This window comes from Rhamphochromis sp. 'chilingali', assembly GCF_963969265.1.
Source record: "Rhamphochromis sp. 'chilingali' genome assembly, chromosome: 12".
NCBI classification, from domain to species: domain Eukaryota; kingdom Metazoa; phylum Chordata; class Actinopteri; order Cichliformes; family Cichlidae; genus Rhamphochromis; species Rhamphochromis sp. 'chilingali'.
In genome coordinates this window covers 18,912,120-18,933,332 of record NC_137939.1, presented here as the reverse complement: position 1 = coordinate 18,933,332, position 21,213 = coordinate 18,912,120, and the positions used below count along the sequence as shown (strand labels likewise).

General features: G+C 40.1%; 1 protein-coding gene across 3 annotated transcripts in view; it reads left to right on the top strand.

The window, feature by feature from the left end:
• Positions 1 to 21,213, top strand: part of LOC308406966 (paired box protein Pax-7-like) — a 142,780-nt gene that overhangs the window by 45,411 nt on the left and 76,156 nt on the right. For all 3 annotated transcript variants that reach the window (XM_080898307.1, XM_080898309.1, XM_080898308.1), the window contains exons 6-7: positions 6,552 to 6,711; positions 7,772 to 7,971. In XM_080898307.1, the coding sequence (XP_080754433.1) occupies positions 6,552 to 6,711; positions 7,772 to 7,971 (360 nt within the window). The remainder of the gene's footprint in view (positions 1 to 6,551; positions 6,712 to 7,771; positions 7,972 to 21,213) is intronic.

The following is a 21,213-nucleotide window of genomic DNA, read 5'->3' as shown; positions in this document are numbered from 1 at the left end:
TTGTGGCGGTATGCGAACTGTAGAGGGTCCAGTGAGTCGGGTAGTGCAGAGCAGATGAAGTCCCTGACCAGCTTCTCGAAGCATTTGCTTACGATGGGGGTCAGGGCTACAGGTCGCCAGTCGTTCAGTGAGGAGATGGTGGAGGATTTGGGTACAGGGACGATGGTGGCCATTTTGAAGTAGGCTGGGACTACAGACAGAGAGAGGGAAAGGTTGAAGATGTGCGTGAACACTCCGGCCAGCTGAGCCGCGCATGACTTGAGGACGCGGCCGGGAATCCCGTCCGGACCAGTAGCTTTGTGTGTGTTCACCTTCCTGAAGCACCTCCGCACATCCTCCTCAGACACAGTGTGCGCACTGACGTCATCCGCGGTGCGCACACTGTCCGGTCTCATGGTGTTCGCTGTGTCGAATCTAGCGTAGAATACGTTTAGATCCTCACACAGAGAGGCCCGTGGTCTGCGGTGTGCTGGTTTTCCCTCTAAAGTCCATCCTTGATCTCTTTTTTTTTTTAAACATTAAACCCACAAACAAAGACACACTTACTCATTTCAAATGTTGAAACTCACTACTTGAACTGAGGGACTGATAGAGAGCATCTCTATAAGAACATGAATAATGTTTTTTATTGAGAACATGTGTGTCGTCGAACACAATGCTGCAACATTCTCAGTAGATTAATTAGTAAAATATTTGCTTTTTTAAAATCACACAGACTGGTTAGAACCTTTACTGCTGACTATGCAGCATTCTACTATATTCTACTAACTTGCTGTACTATTCAGAAGTCTTGAGCCATCACTTGTTTCTTTATATTTTGCTTTTAATGAGCAAGACTGTCCAGTCATTTTTAAAAATGAGCAAAGGTTTTTCAGGTTTCTGGAAACCTTCCAAAGTTTTTTTTTTTTTTAATTCTCTTTAACTAATTTTTCCTATTCCATTGAACATATTCAGATGTGTTTTGCATGCTAACTCTGACCTATGTGTCATTCAAACATAAAAAGGCACCTAACTCAAAGGATGAACCAGTGTTGTGTCTGTCGGGTTTGCCAAATGGCACAGTAACAGAACCCAGTCACAAGACTTCCTGAACAGTTACAGTAAGGTTATTTACAGTGAAAAAACAAGGTGCAAAACAGTTCCAACAAAATGTGATTTTCTCAGTGGTGGGGCAATTTCTCCCAAACACACTCTCCACAGTTCTTTCCGAAATATTTACAAAAACCTTGGTGCTCTCTCCAAAACTCTCCATGGCTTAGTTTCTTTCACTAAGAGAAACACAACAAGATCACTTCTTTGGATGAGCCAGGGTTCAACTAACTATTGTCACTCAATGATGCAGTGTTGATTGAAGCTCAACCGCTCTACTAAATAGTGCCCTTTGACGGGAACATCAGCGGCATATGTATGATTGCCAGCAAGTGTATGTGGCTCAAGAGTGGGAACTTCTTCAAGGTCCCAATGCTGCAAAAAGAAAAGAACACCACACACACACACAGAGGAGGGCGAGAAAGAGGGCTTGAGGTGGAGGGAACCCCACCCCCGAAATGGCAGGTCAGGCCAGCAAAGACAGAGGGACCATGAGGTCCCTCTGTCTTTGCTGGCCTGTGTCAATACATAACAGACAACTTAACAAAGACCGAATTTTAAAATGTTCTAAGGAATATGATGATGAAATAAAAACAATGAACAAACTAAGTAGCTTGTTACAAAAATACATTATTTTCTTTCATATCATTGTGTTAATGATAACACAGGTTGGCAGGTGTAAAATTGTATTTTTGCACCAAGAAGGTTATGATTAAAGATCGGTTTGCTCACCAGCTTGCTTTGGAGTGAATCCTTAAAAAATGAGGAAACTGGACAACTAGAGTACAAAAAATAGGACGTCTTAAAAGGAATCTAAAGTAGATGAAAGATATAAGAAATGTCCATAACAGGATAAAATGACCTGACACAGGACCTGAGAGACAGTTCTGGTCCTTCAGTTGATTCATCTATTGCTCAACAAAGGTGATGGTCAAGAAGCCATTTATAAGGAAGGGAAAGTGGGAGAGAATGTTCTGGTATGCCACATTAAAGAAGAACTACTGGCTGCATTTCAATTATGAATGCAGAAAAGTACTGTCAGATTTTGACCCCGATGCAAAGTTTCTAATTGGCATGGCTGCCAAAAACAGTTCAAGCTGTGATGAACAATAAAGTTGGTCATAGAAATACTGACTTTTAATCTCATGAGAATTGTACAAACTCTGTACTTTCAAGTATGTTTGTTTTCAGTACATCACTGTACGGTTCCCATATTCTTAGCAAAATATAACAAAATGAGGTGTGAGACTTTTTCACAGTGTTTTATATATTTGTTCAGTGTGCAAGACTAACTCTCTCTAACTTCTGGAGACTCTGCCAGCTGTTCACATCTCCACTAAGGAAACTGGCTTTGGTCTCTGTTTGACAGCTTCACAGTGCCTCAGTTGTGTTTTGGAAAATATTGTAGAGTTCTAACAACAGCTGTAAGTTTTCAGCAGTAGGGTGGGTGCTGCATTCCTCTTGCATGTCTCACTCCCAGATTCTTGGCTGGAATTTGTTTTTCCCACCAGTTTAGAGTCTACCACTCATTGTAAAAATCAGAGCAGATCATGGAAGTCTTCGCTCTCAGGGGAACTTTAAGCCATAACTGCAAAGTGGCTCAATCAAGTCACAGAAAACTGAGACAATGAGAAACCAGCGTGGCATGGAAACTCCTCCATGCCTGCCACTTAGGTCATAAATGCCGACCTCAGAATTATCTGTATGCCTCGACTTGACAATGGTCATTTTACGTCCATCCTACTCACAGAATAAGTTACTGGAGTACAAATTAAAAAAAAAAAAATCCAACTCAATGCCCACCTTCTAACTTGCTTTGAAGCTAACTATTTCTCATTCATGTTGACAAAATTTGTAACTTTGGATTATGGCACAGTTAAGTAGGCCTAGTTATAACTTTACACTACATTTGAATACTATTTCTGTGTCCTTAAGCTGAGGCCATGGAAGGTTTCAAAAAATATATTAATATTAAATACTGTATGGTAGAGATATAGTGATGGGAAACAGAGAACTGCAAAGACTGTAACTAAAAAATATTTGTGGTGTGTCAAATCAAATCATTGTTTCAGTACTACTTAATGTATAAACATGGAGAAACAAAAAATAAAACCAGTTATAGTCAGCTTGAATGATTGTCACTGAAATTACTGATTTTGCATGGCTGCAATTAGCAACCCATTTTATTCTAAAAACATCTATTATAGTTGGTCAGAATCATTGGAAATGAACGGGGTTGTGCCTATGGAATCCATGACACACCTACGTTTCTAGTACTGGTCCTTTTATGTGGACTTTGTAAGAAATTACACAGTGATTCCACTTCAGAATAGGACCACCCTCATTACAGACCAATCGGGTGCCTGCTTCTTTAACTCTTTTCAGTGTACAAACTACCATGTAATCAGTAGCTGGAAGACAAGTAAAGACAGACATACAGTAATGTCGTAAGAGACACTTATTTCTTCTGCCCTCACAGCATCTTTCCCTTTCTCCACAAACTTCAAGCCAGGAACTTTGAGGTGTTGGAGGTAACTGATTGATCACACTGACAATGAACTTTAAAAATACCCCCTTATTTAGGTATCACTGGTACACCATACTGACTCGGTATAGTTTCCCTTGGGTATAATCTGTTGCATGAGATGTGATCAGAAGCATTGTCTGTTTTCAAGTGCATCAGACAGTCTGTGATACTGGAGGTTGGGGGCCTTGTGTTGCTAAGACAGGCTGACACTTTCCTCTGCAGTTGCTCTGTCTCTGCATCCACAGTGTTGTTCTTTTGGATTACTGAATCTGTGGCTGTAATTAGTTCCAAATGCGAGATTTTTTTGATTTGACATCAAAATTAAAATCATTCAAAAGGATTGCTTTCTCTGCTTGAGTTAGTTATCTGTCAGATAATTTCTTCTTCCACTTGTCCACATTCTTGGAGGGAAGCATTCATCTCTTCACCAGCTGTTGAGGTCAATTCAATTTAACTATCCATCCTTCCATTTTCTTCCACTTATCTGGGGTTGGTTGAGAGGGCAACAGCCTAAGCAGAGAAGCCCAAACCTTCCTCTCCCCAGCCGCCTTCTCCTGGGAACACCAATGCATTCCAAGGCCAGCTGATAGATTTAGTCTGTCCAGCATGTCTTAGGTCTGCCCTAGGACTTCCTCTCGGGGGCACATGCACAGGAAACTGTTCCCAGAGGCATCCTCATCAGATGCCTGAACCACCTTAACTGGGTCCTTTTGATGTGGTAGAGTAGCAGCTCTACTCTGAGCCCCCCCTGGATCGCTAATCCCTTTACCCTATCGCTAAGGGAGAAGCCATCCAATCTAAGGAGGAAGCTCATTTCCCCAGCTTGTATCTGTGATCTCATTTTTTCAGTCACTCCAGAGTCTGCAGTGACGTTCTTGGTGGGTGGTTGGAGGGTACAGAGGTCAGCAAATACAGGAGTGGAACAGGGCGCCACTGTGGAGGAGTGGTCTGCCATAGCAGGAGGAAAGGAAGCCTAGGGAGTGGATTGAGTTTTGTGGAGACTTTCCTTGGATGATGGATTTTTATCTTGTTCCACAGCGATGTTGGCGCAACTGATATGAAGTTCAGTTTTTGTTTTGAATTCCAAGGATAGCTTTGGTACATTATCCTTTAGGCTCGATTCACTAGCTGGGCCCACATCCTCATTTTAGGTTTGACAGCGTTTTAGTAGGTAAAGGCGAATGCTTGGACATGAATTGAGCTGCGGTTTAGGGAAGGCTTCGAAGGGGACTGGCGACGGCTCCCAGGCCTGGCAGATTCCCATGTACTAAATAGGAGTGAAGAAGTTAAAGAATTGAGAACAAAGAGGGAGGGAGGTTGGGGAATGAACGAGAATGAACAGTTTGCAGAACTGGGGAAAACCTATATAGATTACAACCGGAAGGAACATGTTTGGAGGTGTGGTCCCGCTCCTGAAAATAAATATTTTAATTATGGTGTGGAGCCTGACTATAGAGACACTTTCTCACTGAGGAAATCTTACAAACCAGAGGGCTCTATGGCAAGTTTTAAACTTAGTGTTTCTTGTCCCAGAGTAGATTTTCCAAATTGAGTCTTATATTTAAAGATTTATTCATTGACAATGTCAACTGAGGGATGTGATACAAAAGGACCTGACACGTAGATAGGCAATCAACCCCACCTGCTTGGACAAAATACCCCCTCAGACCCCTGTTCAAGGCATTGGTCTGCAGGATAAAAGGGAGAGAAAAGTTAGGAATGTGGAACATGGGTTCCACACACAGAGCCTTAAATATGTCTCTAAATGTGCCAGAAATATGTATCTATAAATGTACAAACATATACATTCCACATCTATGCATCCTTGCATTAGAAAGCAATCCAAAGATATCATGTTAAAATGATGATAGGTCATATTCTGTTTCCTTTCCGTCACGTCTCTTCTACAGAGGTAGTGAGACCGTATGATCTACTTCTGCGGTTTTTGCGCAAGTACCTCAAGGCAACAACGCCTGCTGTAATAATTTAAGTCTGCTCTGCAGATATAGAAGTCCAAATCAGCTTCTCTACATAAAAGTCACATTTTCGTTTGCACTAAATGAAAAAAGAAGATTCCTGGAAAAAGTGGGCAGGTAGAAAGCTGCAAGCAATGCAAAGATTTCTGCTGTGACCCTAGAGATGTGTAGGTGTTAAGTATGCCTGTGTTAAATCATGTGAGTGGTATAGTTTAATTGAAATGAAAACAAACATGCAGGACTAAATGTCAAGAAGAAACAGTGGATAATGAAAAAAAAAATTATTTACTCACAGAAACACACACTACAAACATTAATTTGCTGAAGTTTTACCTTTGAAATGATGGCATGTCCCAATATATTAATGCTTAGAGTAAGTTATATGTCCTGAATCATTTCAGATATTCGGGACAATGAAATATAGGCTTTTGAATGTGGATCTTGCCCTCTGTGTGAAATTTCACAAAAGGACTATCTGTATGTACTTTGTGGTGAGAAAAGGTAAAATTCTCTTTCAGCGGAGAATCTGTGAGACCTAGAGCATGGCATCAGAATAGAATCAATGTAAATGTGCAAATTCTTGCTGATTTTAAATTCAGCTATTCAGCTGACTCAAGAGTTGGGAGTTCGCCTTGTAATCGGAAGGTTGTCGGTTCGAGCCCCGGCTTGGACAGTCTCGATCGTTGTGTCCTTGGGCAAGACACTTGACCCGTTGCCTACTGGTGGTAGTCAGAGGGCCCGGTGGCGCCAGTGTCCGGCAGCCTCACCTCTGTCAGTGCGCCCCAGGGTGGCTGTGTTTACAATGTAGCTTGCCATCACCAGTGTGTGAATGGGTGTGTGACTGGATGTGTAAAGCGCTTTGGGGTCCTTAGGGACTAGTAAAGCGCTATACAAATACAGGCCATTTATCATTTTTGGTGTTTTCCTTCCAGCTTATTTATATATATTTCTCTTTCAAGGTGTGGTTTAGCAATCGAAGGGCCAGGTGGCGAAAACAAGCAGGAGCCAATCAACTTGCAGCATTCAATCACCTTCTGCCAGGTGGATTTCCTCCTGCAGGGATGCCAACACTTCCTACATATCAGCTGCCAGAATCCAACTACCCGACCAACACTCAAGGTAGAACAGATAATCCTTTCACTGACAGATTACAAATGTGACCTATAGGTTTTCCTAAGGAGTTCGTGGATACTATGCTATTTTGGCCATGTTCTTACCAACAAATAATGATTCATGATAGGCACTTTTACACCTATATTGCTGGGTCTTTTTTGTGTGTGTGTGTGTGTGTGTGTGTGTGTGTGTGTGTGTGTGTGTGTGTGTGTGTGTGTGTGTGTGTGTGTGTGTGTTTTTGACTGGATGCATGGAACAATTTAATGATCAATTTAAGTTTTTCTCTGGAAGAGGTCCTGATATGCCAATAATGTCTTATCTCTAGCAGAAGAAACTGCAGTGTTGTCCTCTATCTAGTACATTAAAGCATATTGCCTCAGAATAAAAGTATTGTTTCAATTATAAGAATGACTTATTAGGTGGTTTCACAGAATAAAAAACTGATTGCAGAGAGTATGCATTCCCAATTAATGTTAGCGTGTCATCAAAGCACTCACAGAATTAGTACTGTATTGAAAAGCATTAAGAAACTGTATTGTCTACCAACGTCAATGCATATTTTGCAGTTTTAACAAAACAAAATCTCCATGCCAGGTTGTTCCTTTGCCCGTCCTCTGCCACTGCTCCAAGGTTTATGAATTTTGTTTTGGTAGATTTTGGAAAAAGCTGAAAAATTCCCAGACAGCGAGAGAGGTGTGATACAACCTGCTGTTGGAAATATTTGTAATTGTAACTATCAAAATGTCAGTCAGGTTTAACCCAGTTTTCCCTGTTGTGTTTAGTTGTAAAGACATCCTAAAGTAGATACAGAAGCCTCCAATTAAGCCTATTTGGTATCACATCCACACTATGCAGGTCTCTGTTCAACATACTGTGGGGCATCATGGTGGTGTACTTAAGTTGTCAAACTTGCGTTGTTTATATGTTGGTGTTAAATATATATATATGTTCGGGAATGTGTTTTTTCTCATCTGGTATACAAACTGGTAGAACAGGTAGCCTAGCCTAGCTAGTGTCTTATTTACATAAAGGAAGGAACCAATGTGTGAAGTGTTTTACTTTTCAGATGGTGGGGCTACTGTTCACCGTCCCCAACCCTTACCTCCTTCCACCATGCACCAGAGTGGTTTATCAAGTCCTGACGGCAGCACTGCCTATGGTCTGGCAACCAACCGGCACAGCTTCTCCAGCTACACTGATACCTTCATGAACTCTAGTACTCCTAGTAACCATGTCAACCCTGTCAGCAATGGGCTATCTCCACAGGCAAGTCCTGCTTTATCGCTTTATGCACGAGGATAAGCATTTACTCAGTCATGAATAAAAATATATAACATGAAAGGACTCTATTCAGTGTATATAATTTATTCTATTCATATTCGTTTGAAAATGCAAGAAAAGAAGGGGATAAGTAGTTGTTAATTCAATATAAATAGGAAATAAAAAAACAAGCCATAGACCAAAATGGATTTTGACATTTAATGCCTTTGATACTTTTAACCAGGAAATTAAAGTCTTTGTCTATCTTTTACTTGATCAACTTGGAGCAGTGATACTTCATACAGCACTGTCATGATTATGAGCTGGAAATAATGCATGTGGGTTTTCACCAACAGTGTTTTAGTCACAGTAGTCTTTTTGTGTTATATATTTTTACAAGACATTCAAGTATATTGTTGCTATGGCTAGAGTAAGTTAGGCAGCTTCCCGCAACATGACCATAGGTAAATATTAATTTCCATTGTGGAAAATAAACATTTTAATTATGGTGTGGAGCCTGATTGTAGTGACACTACAAACCAGATGGCTCTATGGTAAGTTTTAAGCTTAGCATTTCTTGTCATGATCCACAGTACAACAAGTTAGTGTAGATGTTCCAAATAAAATCTTATTTTTAAATATTTCTCATTGACAAAGTCAACTGAGTGATGTGATACAAAAGGACCTGATATGCAGGCAGGCAATCAACCCCAACTGCTTGGACAAAATACACCCCAGACCCCTGTTCAAGGCATCGGTCTGCAGGATGAAAGTGAGAGAAAAGTCAGGAATGTGGAATATGGGTTCCAAAAATAGACCCCTACTTACCTGCACGAACACTGGATCTGGGGCACCCTTTCAGGTGAGGTCTGTCATGGGGCTGGTCATCCCTGCCGAGTTCTACATGAACTGACGGTAATACCAGCCAGTCCCAAGAAACTAGTCACCTTTTTTTTGTTCTTGGGGTCTGAGCAGGATGTGATCCCTGCTGCTTTGTCTGTTCTGGGGTGCACCTGCCCTCCTCCCAAAATGGTACCACAGATACTGTACCACCTTCCATCCAACTGCACACTTCTTGAGGCTGGCCGCGAGCTCCGTCTGCCTCAGAGAGTTCAGGACTACGGCCAAACAAATGATACATCGATTAAACTTGTCACTGTTGGACTGAAATGCATTAATGCACTTGGGACACCAGTCAATTACATTGAGACCAAAATGACTCTAAGACTACAATAGTGGCTGTGTCCCAATCCAGCGACCGTATGCTTCGGAGTACGCGCAGTTTGTGTACTAGGTACGGCGCGTACTAGGAAGTACGAGAAGTGCGGAAGTGAGAGGCTTGTGAAATGGGACGGTCTAGCCTGCTCAGGTTCCCTAGCAACCATGATACTAACCGCGAGAAACGTTTCATACAGCATTGTTTGACAGAAATGAAGGAGAAAAAATGTTTTGTTGTTCATTCATTTTTATGACATCACTTTGATTAGTTGCGATTCTGAGGCTGAGACGACGGGACTGTAAAAACATAATTGTTGGGCTTCATTTCTGTACTGAACAGTCATTTCAAGATTAGCTAGTAAATAACAATTAGCTAATGTTGTTCATGAGACTAAAATCATCTCACTTTAATGTAAATATAATATGGACAATATTATATTCATTCTCAGATTATTATGATATATTAGAGCAGTGAGCATGAACTCTGTGTCAAATACTGAGCTTCAGTAAAGATTCAAGTTGCATTTATTTAAATTTCCAATCACCTTGAATCTTCACTCAAAAATAAGTATCTTTGACAGTGTATATATAGATGTAATATATATAAGAGACAAATATTGTTCTTTTAATATGTTGGCATTACTAAATTTGGCTCAATGCTTACATATATGCGTAAAAAGAAAATGTACGAGCTGTGATAACTGTTGCTGATAGAATGAAGAGTAGACTCATATATTAAATATTCCTTTATTGGGTGAGAAAATCATACCATGTCATAACTGCTTTAATTCATACAGAATAGATATCAGAGCCTTAAACAGTCTGACTTCTGCTAAATGGGTCAAACTGGGCAGAAAGTATACAAACACATAACATCCCTATAGAATATGATGTAACACTATAGATCAACTTACCTCAGAATATATGAAGCATCTATATATAAAGCAAAATTACAGCAATATGATACAACAAACACAGCAGTACTACTAATCCAAAATACTCAAAGCTTCATAGAACTGAAACAAACATTTATTTTTAGGTCCATTCTGCTGCTGATACATACTTTAGGTTTCTGAATATTAAACTTGTTTCTGCCTTTCATAGTGTTTAACTTGAAGGCCCTGAGTACTTTCTCCCACACTGAAAACACTGGAATGATAAAATTATTTGAACATTACCTAATAAGACTGATTCAGGACAGACAATTAGTTATTTTAAACTTTTCTAGCAGTCCTACACAAACAGGGAACAGTCTGTCTATTCTCTCCATCTGTCAGCTCCTGCTGGCTCTTCCTCCTGCTCTTCCTCATACACTGCTGAGTTTGTCCTGCTGGATCATCAGGGCACAGCACAAGAGAAGGAGTATTTAGTGTTTGTGTTATTACGAGTGCTAAACAAGAAGAGTTCCCAGATGGTACAGTGGACACATGTGTGACTCCTGTGATTAAAGCATCTTTCTTTCAGCTTAACGAGTGAACCGTCAGCTCGTTCAAACACACAGTCCGTTTGGCTTGACACCACCAAACAGAGGCAGCAATATAACATAGCTAACATTAACAGTGCAGTGAATCCTGCTTGTGCCGTGATATTCAGGACTGCAAACTGAGCAGCATCACTGACTTTCAGCTTGTTGTGTTTGTGGATATATGACTGACTTTAATTATGTATAAAAACATCACATCTCTGTAAGATTATGGTCAACTATTGAATGGCGTATATTTTTATACCCACCGCCGCGCTATGAATTGTGGAACATATGGGACCACGAAGTGTACACCGGACCACACTTCAAATTTGGGGAAATCGACGGCGCATTGGAGTACACATTTGGAGTACACTTCGGGTTGGGACAGCTGTCGTCGTGTCACTGTGACGTAATAGGTCTCAAAATGCGTACTCCAACACAGCCAAAGACTCTTTTAGGAGGTCACAAAAGAACACTTAACAACATATAAAGAACTGCAGGCCTTATTTTGTCTCAGTTAAGATCACTGTTTGTGATTCAACAATAAGAAAGATACTGGGCAAAAATGATATCTATAGTATCCATGGGAGAATGGGCAAAAAAACCACACCGTTGACCAAAAAAGATACCAAAAAGAATACAAGAACTCATCTCACATGACAAAAGCAAAACAAACAAACAAAGAAAAACCCCCATCTTAATGAATCTATGGACTAACAAGACAAAGACTTTTAGAAGGCTTGAGACCAGCTATATCTGGCATAAAACTAATACAGGATTTCATAAAAAGAACATCATACCAACAGGTCATATAGGCACCCACTCACTCACTGAACCAAAACAAAAGCAAGATTTAATTTTAAGACAATAATCTGATGCAAAACATAATATGTATAGTATTTTGAATATTTCCGAATGGTAGCCCATCCATATCCCCATGCAAATTCTAGACTACATGTGCTAACACATACCTTAAATTACGTTTTTTTTTCTTGTTCTTAATAACCAACTTCAGTCTTTCACAATATATGACTATATTGAAAAAAAAGTTTATTAAAGAAAACATTGTTATAGATGGAATCCAAAATTAATCAGTTAATTAACAGTTTTACAGCGCAGTGGTGTGGTTAGCATTGTCACCTCAATGGCTGGTGTACTGTATAGGGTGTACTCTGCCTCCTGCCGGACAGCTGGGATTGGTTCTAGCCCACCTAGGATGGCTTTACGAAAACCGTTTAATATTGCTGTTCATATGGAGTGGCAGGTTTGTTTATTTATTTAAGATTTTTTTCTGATCTAAATGGTCTAAATGGCTTGCAGAGTTGCACTGTGTGAGCCTGGGCTCACAAGTCCATATGATGATCTGTACAGTACACATCATAAGTAATTTTTATCCTCAGCATCCTGAGTCCCTTGAAGGTAGGAAGTCATTTTTTGCCATTTTTTATGAAACTTCTCTCCCCTTAATCTGAGCTGAAAAGTCATCTTTTCCAAAATATAAATACCATTTGATATCCCTGTTGAAGTGATCTAAATTTGGTGATTCAGCTTTGTAGCATCTTCTGCTTATTGACTTTTTACAAGCAATTAACAAAAGCCTTGCTAAAATGACAAAAAAGAAAGATCTTCGCACTTAGGTATTTTATATCTAAGTAATTTATACAGTTAAATTTGAATTTTATCCAAAATGGCCTTTTTTTTTGTTGTTCAAAAGATATGGGTGTGATTGGCACACAGGTCCCCACACTGCCTCTACCACGGCTCCAATGATTCTGAGAATCTGCTCCTAATTTTAACGTGGATCTTTTTTTTTTTCCATGCCTCCCTCAAAATTCTCTCTTTAGTGATGAATTAAAGGAAATTCACAATGATGGGTCTTGGTGGGGCTTTATCCACAGATGTCCCAGTTAATGAGTTGTGCGGTTCAGCTCATCCAAAAGATCCACCTCACGCCTGAGTAATTCATGCACAAACTTGATAGCTGAGTCGCCTTCTTTTCCTCTGAACACTGAATATACAAATATTATTCATCCTCAATCTTGACTCTAGTTCTGGTAATTTTTCCTGCAGGCTTTCTTGTCCTTCCAAACTTTTAATGAGAGCTGTGTCGGCCTCTATTCCCCACTCCTCCCATTTCTCCAGTCGCATGTTTGGATTTCATTTTTGAAATGATCCAGGTCTTTCCTCATGTCATTTCTCAGGTTCTCACCAAAAGACTGGAGGGTTTCTTGATGTCTTTTTTAAAGCTCTTTTAGTTCCTTACTTATATTTTCAATCGAGTGAGTCTCTAGCAGACTGCGGAGGTTCACTGACGACATCTTTTCCAGCCTCATGTCTTCACATGTCATGCATGTCCTCTTGTTCGTCTTGCATCTCACTCTTGGAATAACCTCTTTTGTTCATCCCATATCAATCACCCTAAAGTTATATACCACTGGAACAATTTCTAGCACTATTCTTGTTAGATTTCAGGGGATTTTATTGCAGACTATCAAGAGCTGAGAAGTTTGGCTATCTATCCATCCATGACATCATCAGAAGTCCACTTCTCCTATTTTTATTGACAGGAGAAGGAACATTATGATTTGGTGACCAAAGGTTGTTGTGGAGAGATAGGGATAAGAAAGGAGACTAAAGGAAGTTTGTGGAGAGTGTGTACAGTGGTTCCTCACTATAACGCTTCACCTCGCTGTTTCGTGTTTTGTGTGCAATTTTCCATGTTTTTTTTTTTTAATACAGCGCATTGTGTTCTGTGTTCTGATTGGCTGTCAATCATCTCTTGCCGTGTCTCCTGTACAGTACAGAATGCGTTCAGCTTGTCAAATTTACATAAATCTTCGATCGCTAGCAGTGTGACTCTGAAGTGCTGTACTGTATGTTTGTAAGTTCAACAAACACAACAATGTTGACGAAACGTCAAAGGCTCCTGCGGTAGAACCCAAAAGGCAGAGTAAGATGCTAACCATCACACAAAAAGTTGGACTTCTGGACATGCTAAAGGAAGGTGGAAGTTACCATATTTTTCAGATTATAAGGCGCATTAAGCAAAACAAAACAATTAGATAAGTCAAACTTTATTCGACTCATTCTTCTTGCTTCCTCTACTTCCGTACCATTGATACATTAATGTTGAATTCTCTGGCAGCTGCTCTATTCCCATTTTCTGGACCTGAAAACAGGATTTGATCTTTGATTTCTATAATACTGGACTTATTTTTCTACGAAGGTTTAAACTTTGAGATTGTTTGAACAAGAGAGAAACGTGTGAAAATGATCATGCCTGTCTGAGGAAAGTGTATAAAGTGTGTAGTGAGAGGTTTTACAGCCATAAAACATCTATAATAATTGTAAAAAATAAAGTCAGCTACTTCATGGATTTCACCTATCCCGGGTTATTTTTTGAACATAACTCCCGCGATAAACGAGGGACTACTGTACATAGATAAAAATCGGTATAAATACTGATGAGAAGTTGGCTACTGGAACAAAACCACAGACTTAACATTTTGAAACAGCTGTGTTTTTGGCATATTGTTCCTTTTTAGCCAGAAGTTAGATTAAATGGACAAGCAGGTAGAGTTATAAGTTATCAGGTTACTACTTTGCTTGATTAGTAAGCTACATTGATAAACTGTATAGGATACAATACACAGACACACATATCAACTGATTAATGCACTAATAAAACAATAAATATGGTAAAATGGTAAATGGCCTGTATTTGTATAGCGCTTTTCTAGTCCCTAAGGACCCCAAAGCGCTTTACACAACCAGTCATCCACCCATTCACACACACATTCACACACTGGTGATGGCAAGCTACATAAATATAAATATAATAAAGTAATGAACTAATAAAACAATAGAATTTTAGTCATCAAAACTGACGCCCAAAACTTCTTGTATGGTCTGTAACAAAGAGCAAGCAACAGTATTAGTAAGATAATTCCACCTGGGGATAGCCCATTCCTCTTCCAATATTTTTGAGCACCAGTGCACAAAGCAATGTCTGTAAAGACATGGTTGAGTGAGTTTGATGTCCAATAACTTGACTGGCCTACACAGACTCCTGACATCAACCTGACAGAAAAGCAATCCAGGCCTTCAGTGTCTGACCACACAAATGCACTTCTCAAAGAATGGTCAAAAATTCCCATGAACACACTTCTAAACCTTGTGCAAAGCCTTCTCAGAAGAGTTGAAGCTGATAGGCTGACATCATACTAAACCCTATGGATTAAGAATGGGATATCACTGAAGTTTAAATGTGTTTGAAGGCAGACAAGTGAATACTTTTGGCAATATAGTGAATTTGAGCAGCAGTGTTTTGAGATGAAAATGTGGAACTGCCCTGTTAAAGTAGAGAGTGACAATGATGAGAGTCCCCTTTCTCCTTATGGTAGAACCTTAGAAAGGATAAAAAGCATGCTCCTCCCTGTTTAACCAAAACCTGGCCAACAGTGAGGCAAGTCCAGGTGGGGGGAAAAGCATTGATACTTTGACTATTTGTCTGGATGGGGTGGGCTCACAGTACTAATGGTTTGTAACTGACTCTTGAGATGAGCAATATGTAGTGTCACCGAGGTGAAAATAAGTTCTAGAGAGATTCTTTAATAACAAAGACTGATTAGCAGGTATGCCCCCATTGCTGTTTGCAGTTTAAGAAATTGTCACGGTATGGCATGGCACACCGTGGAAGGAGTGGGGAAGGAGGACCCAGGCGCGGTGCTCTATGTATAGGCAGTGTTTATTTACAAGGTGAAAAACAACGTAACAATAACTCCCCGTATTTTCCCAGACTCCCGTGTCGTGTCTCCCGTGAATAGTCCGTGTGCTCTCTGCTCCCGTGTCAGCACCCCCCGGTGCTCGCTGCTCTCCGTGCCCTCCACGCTCTTCCTGCGGGAAACAATAACGGCAGCTGTCAGGACACTCAGATCGGCAGGCATACACTTTCAGACTTAGCTTAGACAGGGTGACTAACGTGGAGTCTCATGCAATGATCCCGCGTCGGTGGGAGCTCCAAGACTCTCCTAAGTAGCTCCCCCGACGAGCCCTGATCAGCGGCAGGTGTGTGGCTTCGGGTGTGGCCAGTCCTTCCGCAGGGCCACACCCCTCAGGCCTGCAGGTGGCTGAGCTCCATCCTCCAAGCATCCCCGCAGACATAAACACACACACTCACATCTACAATCATGGAGGAGAGCAGCAGCAATACCAAAATACATATAATAATAATAATAATAATAATAATATAATACATAACTGCTCAGGGATCCTGGATCGCCCAGTCCCAGGACCCTGACAGAAATACTGGATAATCTTAAGCAGCCTGAAGATTTCATTAACAAAATTAAATCTTTAGTTTAAAATAAGTTTTAAATAAGTGTATCATCCTTTCAAGTATATTTATACTATTGCCTGTTTTATGGTAAAACAAAGCCATGACATATCAGTCCACTGTGGAGTACATCTTATCAAATTTTAAATTCAAATCCATTCTAGTAAATTCATTTGACTGAAACAGTATTCATTCCTGACATGAAATTTGCCTGCAGTAAAGGCTGCTGGATTCTGTTTATTGTCCTCTTGGTCTATTCTGAGTCCCGGCTGAAGGGTTTCCATTATGGCTTTACTGGCATTGACCCTTTCATCATGTTCCCAAGCATTTACATGAGATAACAATGCAGGGAGAATTTCTTAAGATCTCACTTCAAAATGGCAGGAAGACGATATGCTGTATGTCTGACAGCCAGTAATTCAATTTGAAACAGCTATATTGCATTTGCAATGTAATTCACACAAGCCATTTCTGCACCACCTCCTCTTAAATTGAATGGGAAAGAATTAGAGGTGGACTTTCATGTTGAGACTGAGTACATCCCAGTTCCAACAGTTACTGACAGACAGACAAAATGACAGTGTGAAATACTATCCCTGTGATGGCACTGCATGTAAATAGGGACAATTTCACAGCTTTACAAACAGAGCTGTTTCAAACCTCTCTGAAAAAGAAACCTTTTTTAAGCAGCACTCTGTTTTTTGGACAAATTAAATTTTGTTTTACAGCATTCTAAATGGTGAGGATTTTTTCTTCTTCTTTTCAGTCAGGCAGCCAGAAATGCTTCACGAATACCTTTTTATCAGGTCAGAAAATTCAGTGACATGGCTTGAAAGATGAAATGATTATTTTCCTATAGTGACCCCAACACCTCAGCACACCATGACAACACATTTCTCCTCTCACATTTTCTCTCCAATTTGTTGTGAGAGGAAGATTTAGCCTGCTTTGGAATGGTGAAGCTCTCTGGCTTGCCATTTGATGTCAGGGTGAAAGATAGAGAGAGAGAGAGAGAGAGAGAGAGAGAGAGAGAGAGAGAGAGAGATGGAGAGAGAGGGAGAGTGGGTGAGTAAGGATAGAATAGAGTGCGTTTCAGTGTTGGGGGATCAGAGCTTCTTTGGTTCTCCAGCTCTGTCTCTTTGATCCATATCCCCAGGCCTGCCTGCCGCACTAACTCAGGCCTCTGCTCGTGATTCCCGACAACTGTCGGCCTGAGATAAGGAGGTGGGATGGAGGGTGTGTGTGTGTGGGGGGGGGGGGGGGGGGGGTTTGCCTGCACACCATCCACCCCCAGCAATACTGTAATATATGCTTCTGCTTCCTCAATGAGGAAATGTGTTGAGTTTTATTCAAGAAATGGGAGCATTTGTAGCCCCCCCGCACACACACACACACACACACACACACACACACACACACACACACACACACACACACACACCAACCACCTCCATCCTCAATTAAATATTACTTACAAAAAAGCGCCCCAGTTTACAGTGTGTAGACATGGAGACATAGTTCTATGCACCTGAATATCAATGACAGTTGTACCTAATACTAGGCTCAGCTGCTATTAAAATTTGCAGTACTAAGCCCTTTGACTGGGCATGCTGTCAACTGGCATGCTACCATGTCAACAAATCAAAAAGGATGAGCACATATATTTACATCATTCCCGTAATGAGAAATGGATACGAGATGGGGGTGTGGGGTGTTAATTGGAAATCCCCTGAAACACAGACGCTGCTTTAGTTTGGCAAGACGCAAACCAAGCAGCTTTATCAAGAAAATATATAAATAAAATGCAAGACCTACTCAAGAAAGCTGCCAGAAAAGCTGAGGAATTTAAATCATACCCACTGATGTTTGTAGGATATATTTTTCTTTATTTGTCACTTAGAGTGTTACCCTCTCCTTCTCCCTCAGTAAAAACTAAACATATCCACTGAGTTCTGTCTGACTGACTGAGTGGGTAGAGAAGTGTTAAGCCTCTCTGGTTCTTGTGGTTTGGATAAAATGTGGGTGTTGATTGGCTACAGATAATATTAACTATAACCTGGAAATAACATCTGCTTTTCTGTTTAAATGCTTGTGTTTTTACAAGTTCTTGTATCATGACCAAAGAGTGCACTTGTCTCCAATGAGTCAGGGTAGTTGCAGTATTTTTCACAGCGGTTATTTGATATTGTGACTTACTCAAGGAGATTTACTGCTGAGTGTGTCTTTATTGTTGACATAATGGTAACAGAATTGTGGCACTTATCTGTCCCAAAATAAGATATTTCTTCCTGCACTGTTAGACTTTTCATCGCCACTTTACAGTAACATACTGGCGTCACTGTTGCCAGCGTCATACTGTGACGCCGTGTTACGGTAGCTTACCGTTCTGCAGGATGATACCGTTTTTTGCTGGTGTGGTATAATACTCTTGGACAAATTATGGTAACGCACCGTAGCCTTTTTTACGGTATCTTACTGGCGACAGTGACGCCAGTGAGATCCCGTTATGTCGTTATGTCGTAAATTACGTCAACAAAGTAACATCATACTGTGATTAAGAAATTGGTATACTACCGTTTATTCACGGTATGTCACTGTAAGCCCGCTGCAAGGTAATAAACTGCAATATATTAACCAGTAACTTACCGTTATCACACATCATCAGTACCAAAAATATTCATCTCTGCTAGAGGATACCGTGTCCCAACAGGCGGTCATTTACTGTTTAACAGGTCGTAATTTACCGTAATTTCAGTTAACAGTAACATACTGTAAGAGACTGGAGGGTTCCAAAAAAATTGGATGGATGGATGGATGGATGGATGGATGGATGGATGGATGGATGGATTGATTGATTGATAGATAGACACGCACACACAAAATATAATTCATGTGCTTTACACCACTTTATTTCAATTCTGATTCTTCCCTGCTGAAATACACATTTCCAAAATCAAAAACTGAAAAGAACTGAAAACATATTTTCATTGAGGAAGCACTTGTTTTTACTAAACCATGTAATCCATTATTTTCTCAGATGGTTGTACAAACAATAATGATATTATGTCATATCCATATCATGGCAGACAACATATGCTCAAGTGTTGGGATTTCTTAGTTATATTTTGTAGGGTCTTAAACCTACAATGTGAAGTGGCTTGGCATTCATTTTGTTGGCACCATACAAATAAACTGAATTGTAATGAATATAATATCAAGCCCCACACTTCTGCCTTTATATACACTTTGTCCAAAATACTGGCTCATACCACCAAATCAATGCACAAAACAGGGTCCACAATGACATGGATGAGCATGTGTGGTGTGAAGGAACTTGACTGACCTGCACTGAACCCTGATCTTGCTTTGTGGACTGAGTTCATTGATTTGTAGGGTGAGACAATACATGTGACAATTAAAGTGTAAGTAGCTGAAATAATTTTTAACAAACGGGTAAAAGAAGGAAAAAAAAATCAAAACTGTTGCACTCAAAAAACCTATTGGACAGAGACAGCGTCTTGCAAGATGGCAAGAGAGCTTGTCTTCATTGTTGCTCGTCTTGTGTAAATGTCCAGAAAGCATGGGCCATGGATCATCTTTGGAGACATGGGTAACAACACATTGGTCATTTAAATTATACAAGAAATGCACTAAAAATGGCAAAAACAGTTACCTAATTTGAAGTTCTCCACTCAAATTCAGTAAGCCGCTGGAGGAAAGTTGTGACATGAGGGTTAATGTGAACAACCTTTTGCTTCACAGTGGTCCCAGTCCTTCTGCTTGTCCCAACCTTGGAGGTACATTTTGTTCCCTCTTCAGGGTTTATCCTTACAAAAAACCTTGCACACGCTGACTCCTGGTATTCCAGGTTCAATACCAAAGAAGACTGACATTGCATCAGCAAAGATGTTCTCTTTGTCCAGCTCAACAATTACACGCCCCTCTGCACTCACCATCCAGCAGGTGGCGGTCATTGAACTTTGTCCTTAAATATATAGGGGCAACATGTTGTCATTATGCAACATAAAATAATTTCAATACTTCACTTCTTCACACTGTCTAGATAGTCATAAAGCAAATAGCTATGTACAGTTATTTATTAATGGCCTTATGTACATAAGTCCATTTTAACATATTGTAATTGGACATAATTGGGAATTATTCTGCACATTAAACACACCTAACAAACAGTCAGCCCAATTAAATTACTGGAGATGAATCAACTGTATGGTTATTTTGGAGTTCATAGTTTGTGCTGCTGTTAAACTTTACAGTATTGACTTCAGTATTTCTGCTGTTGGTGTAGCTAGACTACTATGTTGATCAGTAATATGTAATGTGAAATTTGATATTGTTACTTTGCTGGATTCACTGAGACACATGTCCAACAACCTTGGTTTATAAAAGAAATTACAGAAATTTGAGCTAACAAAACAGAGACTGGATACCTGCGTCCACGAAAAGCTCCTGTGCCAAACAGAAATTTTAATATGGTCTAATCAACTCTATTTCATAAATGACTTCTTACCAAGCATAATCAGCCTTGGGGTGCTTGGTAGGCTTTTAACATGCAAACTGAACAATATAAATTTGCGTGCACTGAAGCCACAAAATTTAGAAATACACATAGTTGCAAAAAGTTCAGTGACCAATTACCTTTCCTAAATGACATATACAATGCAAAAAATAAGAGTATTGTCAATAGGGACCAATTCCCAGTTTTTACATGATCAAAATTATTCACAAAAGGCTTCAATAAACAGAAAATGTGTGCCGACAAGAGAACAGTGCACAAAAATGAAAAGATATTTGAGCTCGACGCTTTAATGGGTTTAACATGACTTAGTCAGCACTCCGCACCGTACAGGTAGAACAAGCACACCTGAAAACAGCTTTAAGCATTTGGGCGCAACCTCGGTAGTTCACCGATTCACCTGTTGCAAACGTCCAAGTTTCTATCAAGTCTCATAAATCCATCGGCAACTATTACCTAACTAGTCTTTTGAGTCTCCGCATTCATAGATATTGACATTTTGTCTTAGCATTTGAATGAAAATATCCTGGTAGGGTAGCTTAAAAGTCAAAACAAACAGTAATAAGAACGCATTTCGGACTTCTCTCGAATAAGTGAAAAAAACACTTACCTTCAGACTGATTAGCTGGTTCCAATCCAACTTTAATGTGTCCCATGTCAGTCCGTTTTAGGGAAAAAGTGTTAAGTGGTTTCATT